The following is a 14316-nucleotide window of genomic DNA, read 5'->3' as shown; positions in this document are numbered from 1 at the left end:
CTTCACAGGGTCAGAAATATATCCCATACCTGTAGGTTAAATAGTGTACTTGTTGTAAAGTAGCAGCTAAAAGTTAAACATTCAAAAAAGGGGTACTTTCAATCTCACACAAACTACTCTAGAGAATAGGGAATATACTCCTCAACCCACTTTACACAGTCAGCATAACACCTTGTTACATCCCAAGCCAATCAAGGACAGAAGAGAAAGGCAAAATGGCAAGCTCACGCATGATCACAGATGTAAAAAGCCTAAATATAAGCAAACAGAATCCAGCTAACACACCACAAAAGATTATATATTAAGACCAAGCTGAATTCACTGTAGAAATGAAATACTGAGCTAATGTTAGAAAAGAGACCGGTAAAATTCATCATCTAAACAATTAAAGGAAAAAATGATCATCTCAATAGATACAGAAAAAAGTATTTGATAACATTCAACCTCTATCAAGGAATAAAAACTCCAAGCCAAGCAGGAAGAGAAAAAGTATTTTTAGACTGAGAAAGAATTATCCATGGAAAACCCACAGCAGACTTTATACTGAAATGTGAAATTTCCTTTAAAACCAAGAGTAAGATGAAGATGTCTCTTGTGAGGGCTTTTACTCACTGTGGCTCTCAAAGTTCCAGGTAGTGTGATAAGAAAATAAAAGTTTATGATAAAAAAATAAAAGAATGCAAAGTAAGAAACAAAACTCGTAATTCACATATACAATGAAGCCCAAAATAATCTATGGAAAATGGGCATAATGAATAATAAGAGGTGGTTAGATAAGCAATCAATGAACAAAAGTTAAATGAATTTCTATACATGAGCAATGAAATAATTTATAAAGAAAAAAATCACAAAGAACACAAAACTAATAATCAAGACCTTGTCTAGCAGCCTAAGAATAAATGTATGGATCAATGGAACAGAATTAGTGGAACCTAACTGACGGTCCAGGAATAAACTTCACGGTTGTAGTCAACTGATTTTCAACACAGGTACCAAGGCAATTCAACAGAGAAAAAAATATCTTTTTAACAAAAGGTGCTGGGACAATTGGATATCCACAGGCAAAAAAATGACTTTTAACTCTTTCCTCACATCATTTACAAAAATGAACTCAAAGAGTGGATCAAGCCCTCAAGATAAGAGGTAAAACAAAAGTCTTAAAATAGGTGAATCTTCATGACCTTGGATTAGACAATGGCATCTTCCAGATGACACTAAAAGTACAAGAGTTAAAGAAAAAACTGATAAATTTGACATCATCAAATAAATATCTTTGGGCTTCAAAGGATACCATCAGGATAGTGAAAAGACAACCCACTAAATAAGAGAAAAATTTTGCAAATCGTCTATCTGGTAAGGGAACTATGTACAGAATACATTAATTCCTGCAACTGAAAAATAAAAAGACCAACTTTAATATAATAAAATAATACATAATTTTAAAAAAAACTTTAAAAATGGGCAAAGAATTTCAATGGACAATTCTCCAAAGGAGATACACAAATGGCCAATAAGCACATGAAAAGATGTTTCACATCATTAGCCATTAGGAAATTCAAATCAAAACCACAATGAGATTAACATTTCACACCCACTTGGAAGGCTAAATAACAAGTGTCAGTGAAGATGTGGAGAAGTTAGAACCCTGTGTAGTGCCAGGGGGAATGTAAAGTCATGCAGTTGCTGGGGGAGCTAGAGGAATGGAGTTTGTCAGTTCTTCAAAACGTTAAACACAGAAAGTTTCCTGACATTGATTTTTTTGGATATGACACCAAAAAGCATAGACAAAAACAAAAATCAACAAACAGAGCTAAATCAAGCTTTGTAAAAAACTTTAAAAGCATGAAAGGACACAATCAAAAGAGGGAAAAGACAATCTACAGAATGGAAGAAAATATCTGCCTATCATATATCTGATAAAGAGTTAATATCCAGAATATATACAGAACTTTTACAACTCGACAACAGTAAAAACTCAACTAATCTGATTGTAAAATAGGCAACAGAGCTGAATAGACGTTTCTCTAAAGATGATGTAAGATGGCTAACAGGCATAGGAAAACATGCTCAGTGTCACTATCATCAGAGAAAGTGCACCGTAAAACCTCAATGTGCTGCTATCGCCCCACGTCCATTAGAATGGCCATCAAAAAACCAACCGAAAACTGGAAAATAACAAGTATTAGCGAGGATTTGGAGAAGCTGGAACTCTTCTGCAATGCTGGTAGGATTATAAAACAGTGCAAATGCTACGGGAAACAGTACAGAGGCTCCTCAAACAATTAAAAGTCGACTCCCATATGGTCTAGCGATCTCACTTCTGGGTACACATCGGGGTCTCAGAGCTATCTGCACATCCAAGTTCAAATGGCTCTACTCACACGAGTCAAGAGGTAGAGCAACCTCAATATCCATTGGCAGATAAATGGATAAACCAAATCTGGTATACACATAGAATTGAGTATTATTCAACCTGAAACAGAAAGGACATTCTAACATGCTACAATCTGAATGAGCATTAAAGACCTTATACTAAGTGAAACAAGCCAGGCACAAAAGGACAAATACTCTACGATCCCACTTATAAAAGGTACTTAAGAGTAGTCAAAATCATGGAAAACAGAAAGAACAGAGGTTGCTAGGAGAGGGAGTCATAGGGAATTGCTGTTGAATGGGTAGAGGTTTCAGTCTCACAAGACAGAGCACGAGCCGTGGAGGTGGATGGCGCTGACAGCTGCAGAATGACGCGATGCACATAATGCCAGTGAGCCGCACGCTCAAGCCGCTACGACAGGAGCGCTCGTGCTGTGCAATTTACCACAGGGAAAAACATTTGACAGAAAAGGAAGGAAATCCTGTCATATGCCATTGCATCGATGAACGTTGACAACAGTATGTTAAATGAGATAAGCTAGTCATAAAAACATAAATACTATATGATTCCACTTATACGAGGTATTTAAAGTAGTCCAATTCATAGAAGTAAAAAGCAGAAGGCTGTTACCAGGGGTGGGCTAGAGAGAGAAAAGAGTTGCTTAATGGGAATGAAGTGTCAGATTTACAAGATAGCTCTGGACATCTTTTACACAATAATGTGAATATACTTAACACTACTGAAATATACACTTAAAAATGCTTAAAATGTAAATTTTGTTAATGTGCTTTTACCACAACTGAAAAAAAGAATTCTAACTAATAAATTACAAGGTAATGATATATAAAATATTATCATTTTGAAATCTCCAATAAAATAAAGAATCTAAGCAATAATCACCAATGGTGGCTGGAAACACTAGGTGGGGAATTTTATGATAAACGAATCAAGCTGACAACCTGAACACACTAACAATTTTAACAACACAAAAAGGGGGTGACCAGACATTATTTGCTTCTTGATATGACAAAACAGGAGAAATATACACAATACTACCTATGACACTGTCATGCCAGATAAGCACCTAAATTAACAGGAAAGACAGAGGACATAAAACTTCAGTCAAGTACACCACAGGAATGCAAACAGCAAATTCCAGAATGTATGAAATACGACAAAAAAAGAGATGGGGAATTTATAGATAAAAGGAACCTTAAAATCATTTCAAACATATTTTAACATATATTTTTTATGGAAGTATAGTTGACTTACAATGTTTCAGGTGCACAGCAAGACGATTCAGTTATACAAATATACATACATTATTTTTGAAATTATTTTCCATCATAGGCTATTACAGGATATAGACTATAGCCCCCTGTGCCATAGAGTAAACCTTTGTTGCTTCATGCATTATCTGTTTTTTAATTAGAAATCAAGCATTCTATTCATATTAAGTCAAACAAGTGGAATCAAAATGTCATAATTTTTTTAGTTAGGCAAAAATTCATCCGTTTTTTAAAATATATATAATACATGTTTATATATATGTATACAAAAGATGTTCTACTACACCTGATAAAAGCTTGAGAAAGAAAATTTTAAAAAGAGATGGAAAAGTTGGAGAACATAAACTAAATGAAATGGGAGTACTGAATATGAAATAGAAAAAGTGAAACAAACTAGATAAAAGGCCATCACATAGTCCAGTTGTTTTTAATTTTAATTTTTTTTTTTACTTTCTTTCTTTTTTAACTTTACAATATTGTATTGGTTTTGCCATATATCAACATGAATCCACCACAGGTATACACGTGTTCCCCATCCTGAACCCTCCTTCCTCCTCCCTCCCTGTACCATCCCTCTGGGTCGTCCCAGTGCACCAGGTCTTTTGGACTCTGTGGGAGAAGGAGAGGGTGGGATGATTTGGGAGAATGGCATTGAAACATGTATAATATCATATATGAAACAAGTCGCCAGTCCAGGTTCGATGCACAATACTGGATGCTTGGGCTGGTGCACTGGGACGACCCAGAGTCCAGTTGTTTTTAAACATGACTGCTCATGAGAAACATATCTGGAGCTCTGGAGAAAATAAGCAATACCTGAGCATTTGTATTTTTCAAAAAATTTCAAGATAATTCTGGTATGCACCCGGATTTTAAAAACTGATTTTTTTCAAAGGTTTTTCTATTATATCCTAGTTTTGGTGATATCGAGCTCTACTATTTTTCTGTTGCCAATCATGATATAATGGTATTAAACGAGTTATAGTTACATAATCACAATAAAAGATGTTTATCTGTTTTCACAATCAATAGCCAGAAAAAGAAAAAAAAAAGATAATTACAATTGCAAGCCTTAATGGGAACATGATTAACTGAGTAATATAAAATAATTACATACAATTTGGGGGGTGGGGGTCAAAGCCGAGTGATGTGGTAAATGAAAGTGCATACAGGCACATGTTTTCATCTCTCCAGCAAGTCTATGTCTTTTGGTTGATGCATTTAATCCATTTACATTTAAGGTAATTATCGATATGTATGATCCTATTACCGTTTTCTTAATTGTTTTGGGTTTATTTTCTGTAGGTCTTTTCCTTCTCTTGTGTTTCCTGCCTAGAGAAGTTTCTTTAGCATTTGTTGTAAGGCTGGTTTGGTGGTGTTGAATTCTCTTAACTTTTGCTTGTTTGGAAAGCTTTTGATTTCTCCATTAAATCTGAAGGACAGTCTTGCTGAGTAGAGTATTCTTGGTTGTAGGTTTTTCCCTTTCATCACTTTAAATTTATCATGCCATTCCCTTCTGGCTTGCAGAGCTTCTGTTGAGAAATCAGCTGACAGCCTGATGAGAGTTCCCTTATAGTATTTTATTTGTCTTTAATTTTGTCAGTTTGATTACTATGTGTCTTGGTGTGTTCCTCCCTGGGTTTATCCTACCTGGGACACTCTGTGCTTCCTGGGCTTAGCTATTTCCTTTCCCATGCTCAGGAAGTTTTCAGCTATTATCTCTTTAAGTATTTTCTCAGATCCTTTCTCTCTTTTCTCCTTCGGAACCCCTATAATGTGAATGTTGGTGTGTTTAACATTGTCCCAGAGCTCTCTTAGGCTCTCTTCATTTCTTTTCTTTCTTTTTTCTATATTCTGTTCTGTGGCAGTGATTTCCACGACTCTGTCCTCCAGGTCTTTTATCCATTCTTCTGCCTCAGTTATTCTGCTGCTGATTCCTTCTAGTGTATTACTCATCTCTATTTGTCTGCTCTTTAGTTCTTTTAGGTCTCTGGTAAACATTTCTCGCATCTTCTCAATCTTTGTGTCCACTCTTTTCTGAGATCCTGGATCATCTTCATTATCATTATTCCGAATTATTTTTCTGGAAGGCTGCCTATCTCCGATCATTTAATTGTTTTTCTGAGATTCTATCTTGTCCCTTCACCTAAGACATAACTTTCTGCTTTTTCATCATGATTAACTTTCTGTAATATGGTTTTTGTTTTGGCCATCTGTGAGACTGTGCTACTTCTTGCTTCTTCTGTCCCCCCTCTGATGGCTGAGGCTTATGTAAGCTTCTTGATGGGAGAGTCTGGTGAAAAACTTGATGGGAAAAACTGGGTCTTGCTCTGTTGGGCAGGGCCTTGCTCTGTTGGGCAGGGCCTTGCTCAGTAAAGCTTTAATCCAATTATCTGCTGATGGCTGGGGTTGCACTCCCTCCCTTGTAGTTGTTTGGCCTGAGGTGACCCAGCCCTGGGGTCTACGGGCTCTACAGTAGGGATAATGGCAACCTCCAAGAGGGTTTACGCCAAGGGGGCCACTGGTGAGCCCCTGCCGACCCACGCCTCCACAGGAGGCCCTCCAACCCCAGCAGGGAGTTTTGGTTCAGCCTCCGGTGGGGTCACTGCTCCTCTTCTCTGGTCATGGTGTGCACAAAATTTTGTTTATGTCCTCCAAGACTGGAGTCTTTTTTTCCCCTCAGTCCTCTGGAAGTCCTATAATCAAATCCTGTTGGCCTTCAGGGTCAGATTCCCTGGCCTTCCAGTCCCTTTGTCAGATCCTATGGCTGGGAAGCCTGACAGGGGGTTCAGAACCTTCACAACACTGAGAGAACTTCTTTGGCATTATTGTTCTCCAGCCTGTGGGTCACCCACCCAGAAGATATGGGATTTGATTTTTTTCATGACTGTATGCCTCCTGCTGTCTAACCTTGGCTTCTTCTTTTTCTCTGGATGTGGAGTATGTTCTTTTGGTGGGTTCCAGTGTCATCCTGTCTGGCTGCAAATTTTTGCAGGTTGTCCTCCTGCAAAGCTAGTTGCAATTTTGGTCCTCTCACAGGAGGAGGATGAGTACACATCCTTCTATTATCTGCCATCTTGAACTAGACTTCAAACATAGCTTAATGTTTTATTTTATGTGGGTCATTATACTCTCAAACCAACTACCAACATATTGTTCATGAGACAAGCAGGGAAATTTCTACAATAGTATTTGATGAGATTAAGAAATTGTTATAATTTTTAAGTGTGATAATGTAGTAGTCATGGAAAAAAAGGTATTCTAGAATTTTTTTTAACTTAAGCACAAATTGTTATATGATCTAGCAATTCCACTCCTAGGTATATACCGCAAAGAATTAAAAACAAATGAAGAAAAATGGAAAACACAAAAATAATGTACAGAGCTAATACTGTACATCAGTGGTAAGTACTACCTTTTCAATAAAAGGTCCTGGGTAGTGAGGGGAGGTGCTGGGGGCAGTGATGGATCTAACTATATTTCTATCTTATTTCTTACCAAAATAATCCATTTCAGATGAATTAAATATTTAAATGTGAAAAGCAAAACATTACAATTTTAGAAGAAAATATAACAGAATATCCTATGATGTCATGGTATAGGAGCTCTTAAACAAAAAGCATAAACCACAACAGAAGATTAATAAATGAAAGCTATTTATTAGCTCATCACCACAGAGGAAAAACACAGGTCATCAACAAGAAGGTATTTGCAAAGCCCAAGTCCAGAAAGATGGATTCATATCAAGAAAATAAGGTCACTATCACTAAGAATATCAAGAATCAATACAAAGAAACAAACAGAAAAACCATAAGATACTAAGAGAAATGTCACATGAAGAAACATGAATGGTCAAAAGGGAAAAGATGACCAGTATCATTATTTAAGTTTTTAAAATTCTAGTTAATAACAAGAAAATCATTTTCTATCAAAAACACAAGCAACAATTTTATAATCTAACAATCCTAAGAGCAAGAGTTACCCTCAAACTCTATTCGTAGGAATATACATAGGTTAAAAAATCATTTCGGAAACTAATGTCACCAGCGCTGTGTGCTTAGTCGCTCAGTGCTCAGTTGTGTCCGACCCTTTGTGTCCCCACAGAACCAGGCCCCTCTGTCCACGGGGATTCTCCAGGCAAGAATACTGGAGTGCATTGCCTTTCCCTCCAGGGGATCCTCCCAACCCAGGGGTCAAACCCAGGATTTCCGCATTACAGGCGGATTCCTTACCATCTGAGACACCAAATACCTACTAAGATGAAGACTGGCATGTTTCAGTACTCACCGATTACATCGCGAGTTTTTAAACACTAAAGAAACTCTTGCATACATGCACCAAAGAACGCGAATCAAAATAGCTCACAGTAGATTTGTTCATAATGGCAAAAAAATTCAAAACAACTCCAAAGTCAAAACAAATATATCAATTCTCTTGTGTATTCAGACCAAGAAATACTACACATGAAAAGAAATAACTACAGGTATAGCCAACATGGATGCATCTCAACAAGAAAAATATGGATTGAAATAAGTCACTGTGCATTAAAAGACATATAAGAATGTTCACAGCAGCAGCACTCAGAATAGCTCGAAACTGCCCAAATATCCATTAATACCACCTGACCTAGCTGACAGATCCTCCTCCCAGAAGCCTCTCTGGTCTCCAGAGTACCACTCTCTGGGTCTTCCTGCTATGCCTCCATATACTCCTTCACTGCCCCCTCCACCTTCCCCAGACATCTCAACGTCGGAAGTACCTACTGCTGAGACACGAAACCTTTTCTCTTTTCTATATCCGCTCCCTAGGAGAGCTCATCCTTTCCCATAACTTTATGTACCATTTACAAGTTTATGATTTCAAGTTTTATCCAGGTCCAGCCCAGCTCTCTCCCTTAAATGGCACACTTGGATCTCCACTGTCTTTCTGACACTCCACCTTGATGTCTAACAGGCCTCTCAAATTTAATATTGCCAAAATCGATCTTCTCATTTTCCACCCCACATCTGCTCAGCGGTAATTATTCCCGTGTCAGTTAGGTACAACTCCACCCCTCCAGCTGCTTAGGAAACACCTGGAGTCATCTTTAACCCTTCTCTTTTTTGTCACAGCCCTCATCTCCTTTGTAAGCAGATCCTGTGCAGCGAGCACTGTCAGCCTTCCACCACCGCATCCTGGCCCACACTGCCCTCATCAGCAACAGCTTCCTGAATGGTGCTGGGCTCCTTCTCTGCCCCATGCTCACTACTCCCTCCCACAGTTCTGTTCTCAACATAGCAGCCAGAATCCTTAGGGAGTGGAAACCAGTTTACAGCATTCCTCTGCAGCAAACTCTCCAATGGCTGGTCCTCCAGCTCAGAGTACAAGCCAAGCAGCTATGAAGCCTCTGCATAATCTGCCTCCCGTTCACTCCCTCCATGGCCTCATCTCTCACAAGGCAGCAATTCTTGTTCCTTTTGTTCATCTCCAGTGCCTAAAAGAGTGCTTGGCACCTAACAGGGGCTCATTAAATAACTGCTGAATGAATGGAACCATTTAAGTGCTGAGAATTGTGCCTGGCACCTCATTATGGCTCAGTAATTAGCCATGATTACCATTATTTCCGAAGGGTTGATGTGATGGAAAGGACACTCACAGAAACTCATCTCTTAATTTCTGCTAGTTCAGAAAAGGGCCCAGCCAGGATATACCTACTTGCTAATTCCTCTTTGCTGGCAGCACTCCCCTCTTCTTCAGATGGTTCTGCAGCAGTCTCTTGGCTGGGCTCTTTAACTCTTTCATCAGTGAGAAGGCTGACGGCCTGGGTGATGTCACCATTACTGGCCTAAGTGGAGGGAAAAAAACAAATTTCAAAAGTCAAACATCACGGCATTTAAAATAAACAGCAGGTGAGTTTGGGGTTATAACTCCTTACTACCCTGGGGACATACTAAATCTAGGCATAATTCTAGGACATACGCTAGGAAACGTGAAGCGATGCCATCACACTCCCAGGTACAGGACGGGAGTGCCATGTGCTGATTTCCCACAACATGCAAACAAGAATGAAACCTCACTGCTTTGGATTCTTCTCCTCCCAGTTGCACAATGGCTAAGGCATATGTATCAGACTCCAAATGAAGTCAGCCCCTACAATAAAGGTGCCAAACAGTCATCATATTCTCTAGTGGTGACCATATTTCTATTTTGTTTCAACTTTTTAAACTTTCCTTAGGTAAAAATTCTAACGTATACAACAGAAGTGGGAACGTATAACTGAATCCCAAGTGCCCATCACTTGACTTCGATAGTCACTGACCCACAATCAATCTTATTTTATCTCTTCTGCCTCCTCTCCCCCAGATATTCTGAAGCAAATCCTAAGCATCTTATTACATTATCATCATTCAACATTTCAGAATGTATCTTAAAAAAAATATACAACCCACAGTGTTATCCTCACACAAATCACCAGTTTAAACTGCCCTGACTCATTTATTTTTTAGTTTGAATCAGGATCCATAAAAGGTCCATACAGGGCAGTTAGTTGATATGTATCTCAAATCTCTGCAGAGTTCCCTGCACTGTCTCTTCCATCCTCAACTTCTTCTTGCTCTTATAATTTATAGGTTGAAGATACTGGGTCATTTGACCTCTAGAACTTCTGTCCCTATACATGTGCACTTTCATTTTGGCATAAAAATAGCTTCGACTGACATAACTATGATATGAACAACTGTTCTAAAACCTGTTGACCCATAGAGGCCTTGAAACTAACCTTCAGAGCTTCATGAAGAAAAGAAGGGTCCTGAATGCCTGTGATTTCTCTCAGTTGATTTAACAGCATCTGGCAGCTCTGTATTTCAGAAACAAAATGAACACAAGACATGTGTCAATCAGAAAGCAAACCTGGATACATGTAACGAAGAGACATGAACATCTAGGGTAAACAGGCTTGAGAACTGCATTTCTTACTTTAAAAACCCAACAAGCTCCAAGCAACAAGGTACTGACTGTCAGACACACTGTGAAATGTCAAATGTAGTACTCTTTTAAAAGCTTAATCAGAAAATGCTTTTGATACTTGTGGAAGAAATACAAGAAACGAGTAAAACTACAAATGCATAAAACATTTAAATGTAATATCCTAGGCTTAATGGACACTTAAAGTGCCTCCTGTTTCTCTGTGAGCAGTGTGTAAGTAGGTCACTATAAGGAGTCCAGGGAATCTGCATGGATGTGAAGATGTGCTATTTTAAGCTGCACTGCACATGCCATTTGTGTGTGTCATTTTTCACTGACAATAAGTTTCCGATCATGTAATTAACAAACAACACCAACAACGTCACATTTGAAACTTTAGGTCTGATTGATTAAAAAGAAGTATAGATAAAGCCGGAATTTTCTGAATTATAAATAAAATTCCAGAGAGAATAAAGTATGGAGTGTTTTCTCTTCATTAATCTGAATCATGGCAAAACCTTCCGTGCTACAAGATCAGTTTATAACCCCTTTCAGCCTCAAAGTCTTCACTAAGCATTTGGTCCAGTTTTGCACAAAGACAAAAGTTAACATAAAACACCTATTTACAAGTAAGCTCAACTTAAACAGTCGGTTGGCCCAAGTGAAGACACAGTGATCTTTCAGATGAATACTAAAAACGAAATAGTTCAAATTTAGTCCAGCCAGCAGAAATCTAATTTATACTATTCTTAAGGTTATCCTAGAATGAAGCCCCGAATCAACAGCTGACGTTGACCACTAACTATCTTTCGGTTAGTGCTGTGTCTCCAAGAGGCAGTCTAGTTCCCTGCCAGCTGTAAGAGAAACAGTATCCTCTGTTCTTCAACAGCTGAGGGCCCAATGCAACACTGAAGTATCACGCACTAGAAAAAAACGAACTGAAACACCCCTGTGCAGTCCTCAGAAAAGCATTAACAGTCTTTCTGTTCTAGTCACAGGCCATGGTCATAGGCTTGAAATGGAACCCTACCCTGCTGAGCCCAGCAGTCCTGGAGGCTGGGCATCTGTCTCAGGCAGTCACTGCCTGGGCACTGGGAGAAGGACCTTCGCACTAAGAAGTGTCCAAAGCTAACCTTGGAAAACACTGAAAACACCCACCCAGCATGTGATGTTTAGAAAAGTAATGCATCAAAAACTCTGTTTTCAAATGAATCCTAATTCCGTGATCATATTGTGTAAAAGTGTGCAAATCTATATAGCTCAATCATACCCAATTTTCTAAAAAGTCCAAAATGACGTATCCAAAAAAGGATGGAAAAACAACTGGGAAGGGGAAATGGGTAGTGTATCAGCCTTGAACTGGAACCAAGAAGGGAAGAGTGGGATAGACAGACACACCTTCACCTCAGACCACTCGGTGTTTCAACAAAAGACAATGCCAGGTAGAATAACAGCTCACGCACACTGCTTACTTCCCACCAGGTGCTGTTCAAAGCACTTCAGAGGTATTAACTCATTTATCTCTCAGAACAAACCTGTGGGAGAGACACTGCGGCCGCCTGACAGAAGACTGAGGCACAGAGAGGTTGAGTAACTTACAGAAAGTTACTGCTAGTAAGGGTTGGAGCTGGGACTGGACCCCAGGCTGCCCGACCCCAGAGTCTGCACCCTAACCTCTATGCCATGCTGTATCTGAGAAGACGAAGAAAACAGGCAAAAACGCCGACTTAATGCAAAACAATGCAAGTATTTTATTCTTAAATTTTGACCTTGATCTTAGCAAGTTTCCTATTTTTATTTTAGCTGCCTTTATAGAAGCACAGTTTTGATTACTTAGTAGAACAATCAGTTCCAAATAAGCTACCATCAGGAGCTAGAGATGTAAACACTAGAGGAGACTGAATCTAAGGTGCCATCAGTTATAAAATGGTGCCACCAAAGAGAAAAACTGCTGCTAAACTATGACACAATACCTTCACGACAGTCCTAGGAGACACATGAACTGGTCACATCAGCTTCTTGTAGCTCCAAAATGTCTCATTTATGTTGAGAAACAGAACAAGTCACCCTGCTTCCAGGTGCATAGCCTGGCATGCGTTAGGTAATTCTTTTGCATATTTCTCAGCAGCAACATCAAAAAAGGCTTAAAACACCTACAGTATCTTCCTTTCTGAGGTCCCATGATGCATTCGATTGTAGTTTTGCAAGAAAATCTGAACTTGCAATCATTCCTCCAAAGACAAATATTTTACTTCACATAAAATCAAATCTGTTACCCTGCTGTTCTGTTTCTATGCTTTTCTTCATAGTTTTTGTTTCACTGTTGAATCATAGTGTTATCTTTTTAAAGTCGTTTTAGACAGCAAGTAAACTAACCATGCAGCACCAACAGGGTGTGTAAGCTGGCGTCCATGGTGGCAGGAACAGCTATGACCAAGCCCACATGTGTGTAGACCATGAAAACTACACCACATGTGCTATGTGGAGGACAGTAAATTAAGGAGCATCTCAATTTCAGAGATCTCAGAATGCCAAATAAGTGCTAATCAACGAAATATGGTATTCAAATGATTAGTAACTTACTAACCATTACATGTGGCCACAGGTTAAAGTCCCACTCCTCTGTCTCCACGCTGAAAGAGGTAGCAGCAGACATTAACACATCTAGAATACACTCAGGAAAGGAAACTCAGGTTCCCTTTTCTTTAAAGCTATTGGGCAGAGAGGACAATGACATAAAATCATTCTGTGCAGCTCCAAGAACAGTGTTATACTCATCTCATCTCCCTCAGGAACCCTGTGTGTGTGCTAAGTCACTTCAGTCTGACTCTGTGTGACCCTATGGACTGTAACCTGCCAGGCTCCTCTGTCCTCGGGGATTCTCCAGGCAAGAATATCGGAGTGGGTTGCTCTGCCTCCGCCAGGGGATCGTCCTGACCCGGGGATCAACCCGCGTCTCCCACGTCTCCTGCACTGGCAGGCAGGTTCTTGACCACTAGCGCCACCTGGGAAGCCCCATACTATTCAAGGACTCCAGCCCCTTACTATTCTCTGCCCTTTCTAACCTCCCATGCTGACGGAACAAACAAGCCTGTAAAGGAACGGGACCTACTCTCTTTACCTGCTATTTCTCACCATGTGGATCTGTTTATATGTGAAATTCCTGCCTCCATAAAGACAAGAATCACACAACACACTACCTAATGTGAATTACCCACAGGACCGTGCTGTTCACAGTTGTAACCAACACTTATTGAACGCCTTTCTGTCAGGAACTTTGGATGCCTCATACATCATGTAATCCCTGGAACAACCCTAAAATAGTCAAGGATCGTCTTCATTGTGCAAATTAGAAAACTACAGTTTATAAAATCAGTTTTGTCATCAAATATCTTAATTAAATGATTACTCAAAAATAACCATTAAGATTCTGAACAGCACATTTCACAAGGAATAAGCTATGCTATTGGCACACATGAACAACTGCTATTACATGACTCAGTCCTATAAATATTTAGCTGAACCTAAACTCTCAGTAGCACCCACAACCCAAATCCTGATCAGGGCTTCCCGGGTACAGACAGTAAGGAATCCACTGCAATGTAGGAGACTCAGGTGCGATCCCTGGGCCAGGAAGATCCCCTGGAGTAGGAAAAGGCAACCCACTCCAGTATTCTGACCTGTAGAATTCCATGGACAGAGGGGCCTGGT

General features: G+C 39.4%; 1 protein-coding gene across 7 annotated transcripts in view; it reads right to left on the bottom strand.

The window, feature by feature from the left end:
• USP28 (ubiquitin specific peptidase 28) overlaps positions 1–14316 on the bottom strand; it is a 65813-nt gene that overhangs the window by 36539 nt on the left and 14958 nt on the right. For 2 of the 7 annotated variants that reach the window (XM_044929734.1, XM_044929732.1), the window contains exons 1-3: positions 13193–13230; positions 10421–10498; positions 9358–9487 (exon numbers count right to left, since the gene is read on the bottom strand). In XM_044929734.1, coding sequence (XP_044785669.1) covers positions 9358–9487; positions 10421–10498; positions 13193–13195 — 211 coding nt within the window. In that variant the 5' untranslated portion in view covers positions 13196–13230. Of the gene's footprint in view, positions 1–9357; positions 9488–10420; positions 10499–13192; positions 13239–14316 lie in introns of those variants that run through there. The other 5 variants (XM_044929735.1, XM_044929736.1, XM_006060196.3 and 2 more) reach the window with 3 other exon arrangements.

This window comes from Bubalus bubalis, chromosome 16, assembly GCF_019923935.1.
Source record: "Bubalus bubalis isolate 160015118507 breed Murrah chromosome 16, NDDB_SH_1, whole genome shotgun sequence".
Taxonomy (NCBI): Eukaryota; Metazoa; Chordata; class Mammalia; order Artiodactyla; family Bovidae; genus Bubalus; species Bubalus bubalis.
The sequence above is the reverse complement of the archived record's forward strand: the minus strand, read 5'-3'. Positions and strand labels throughout refer to the sequence as shown.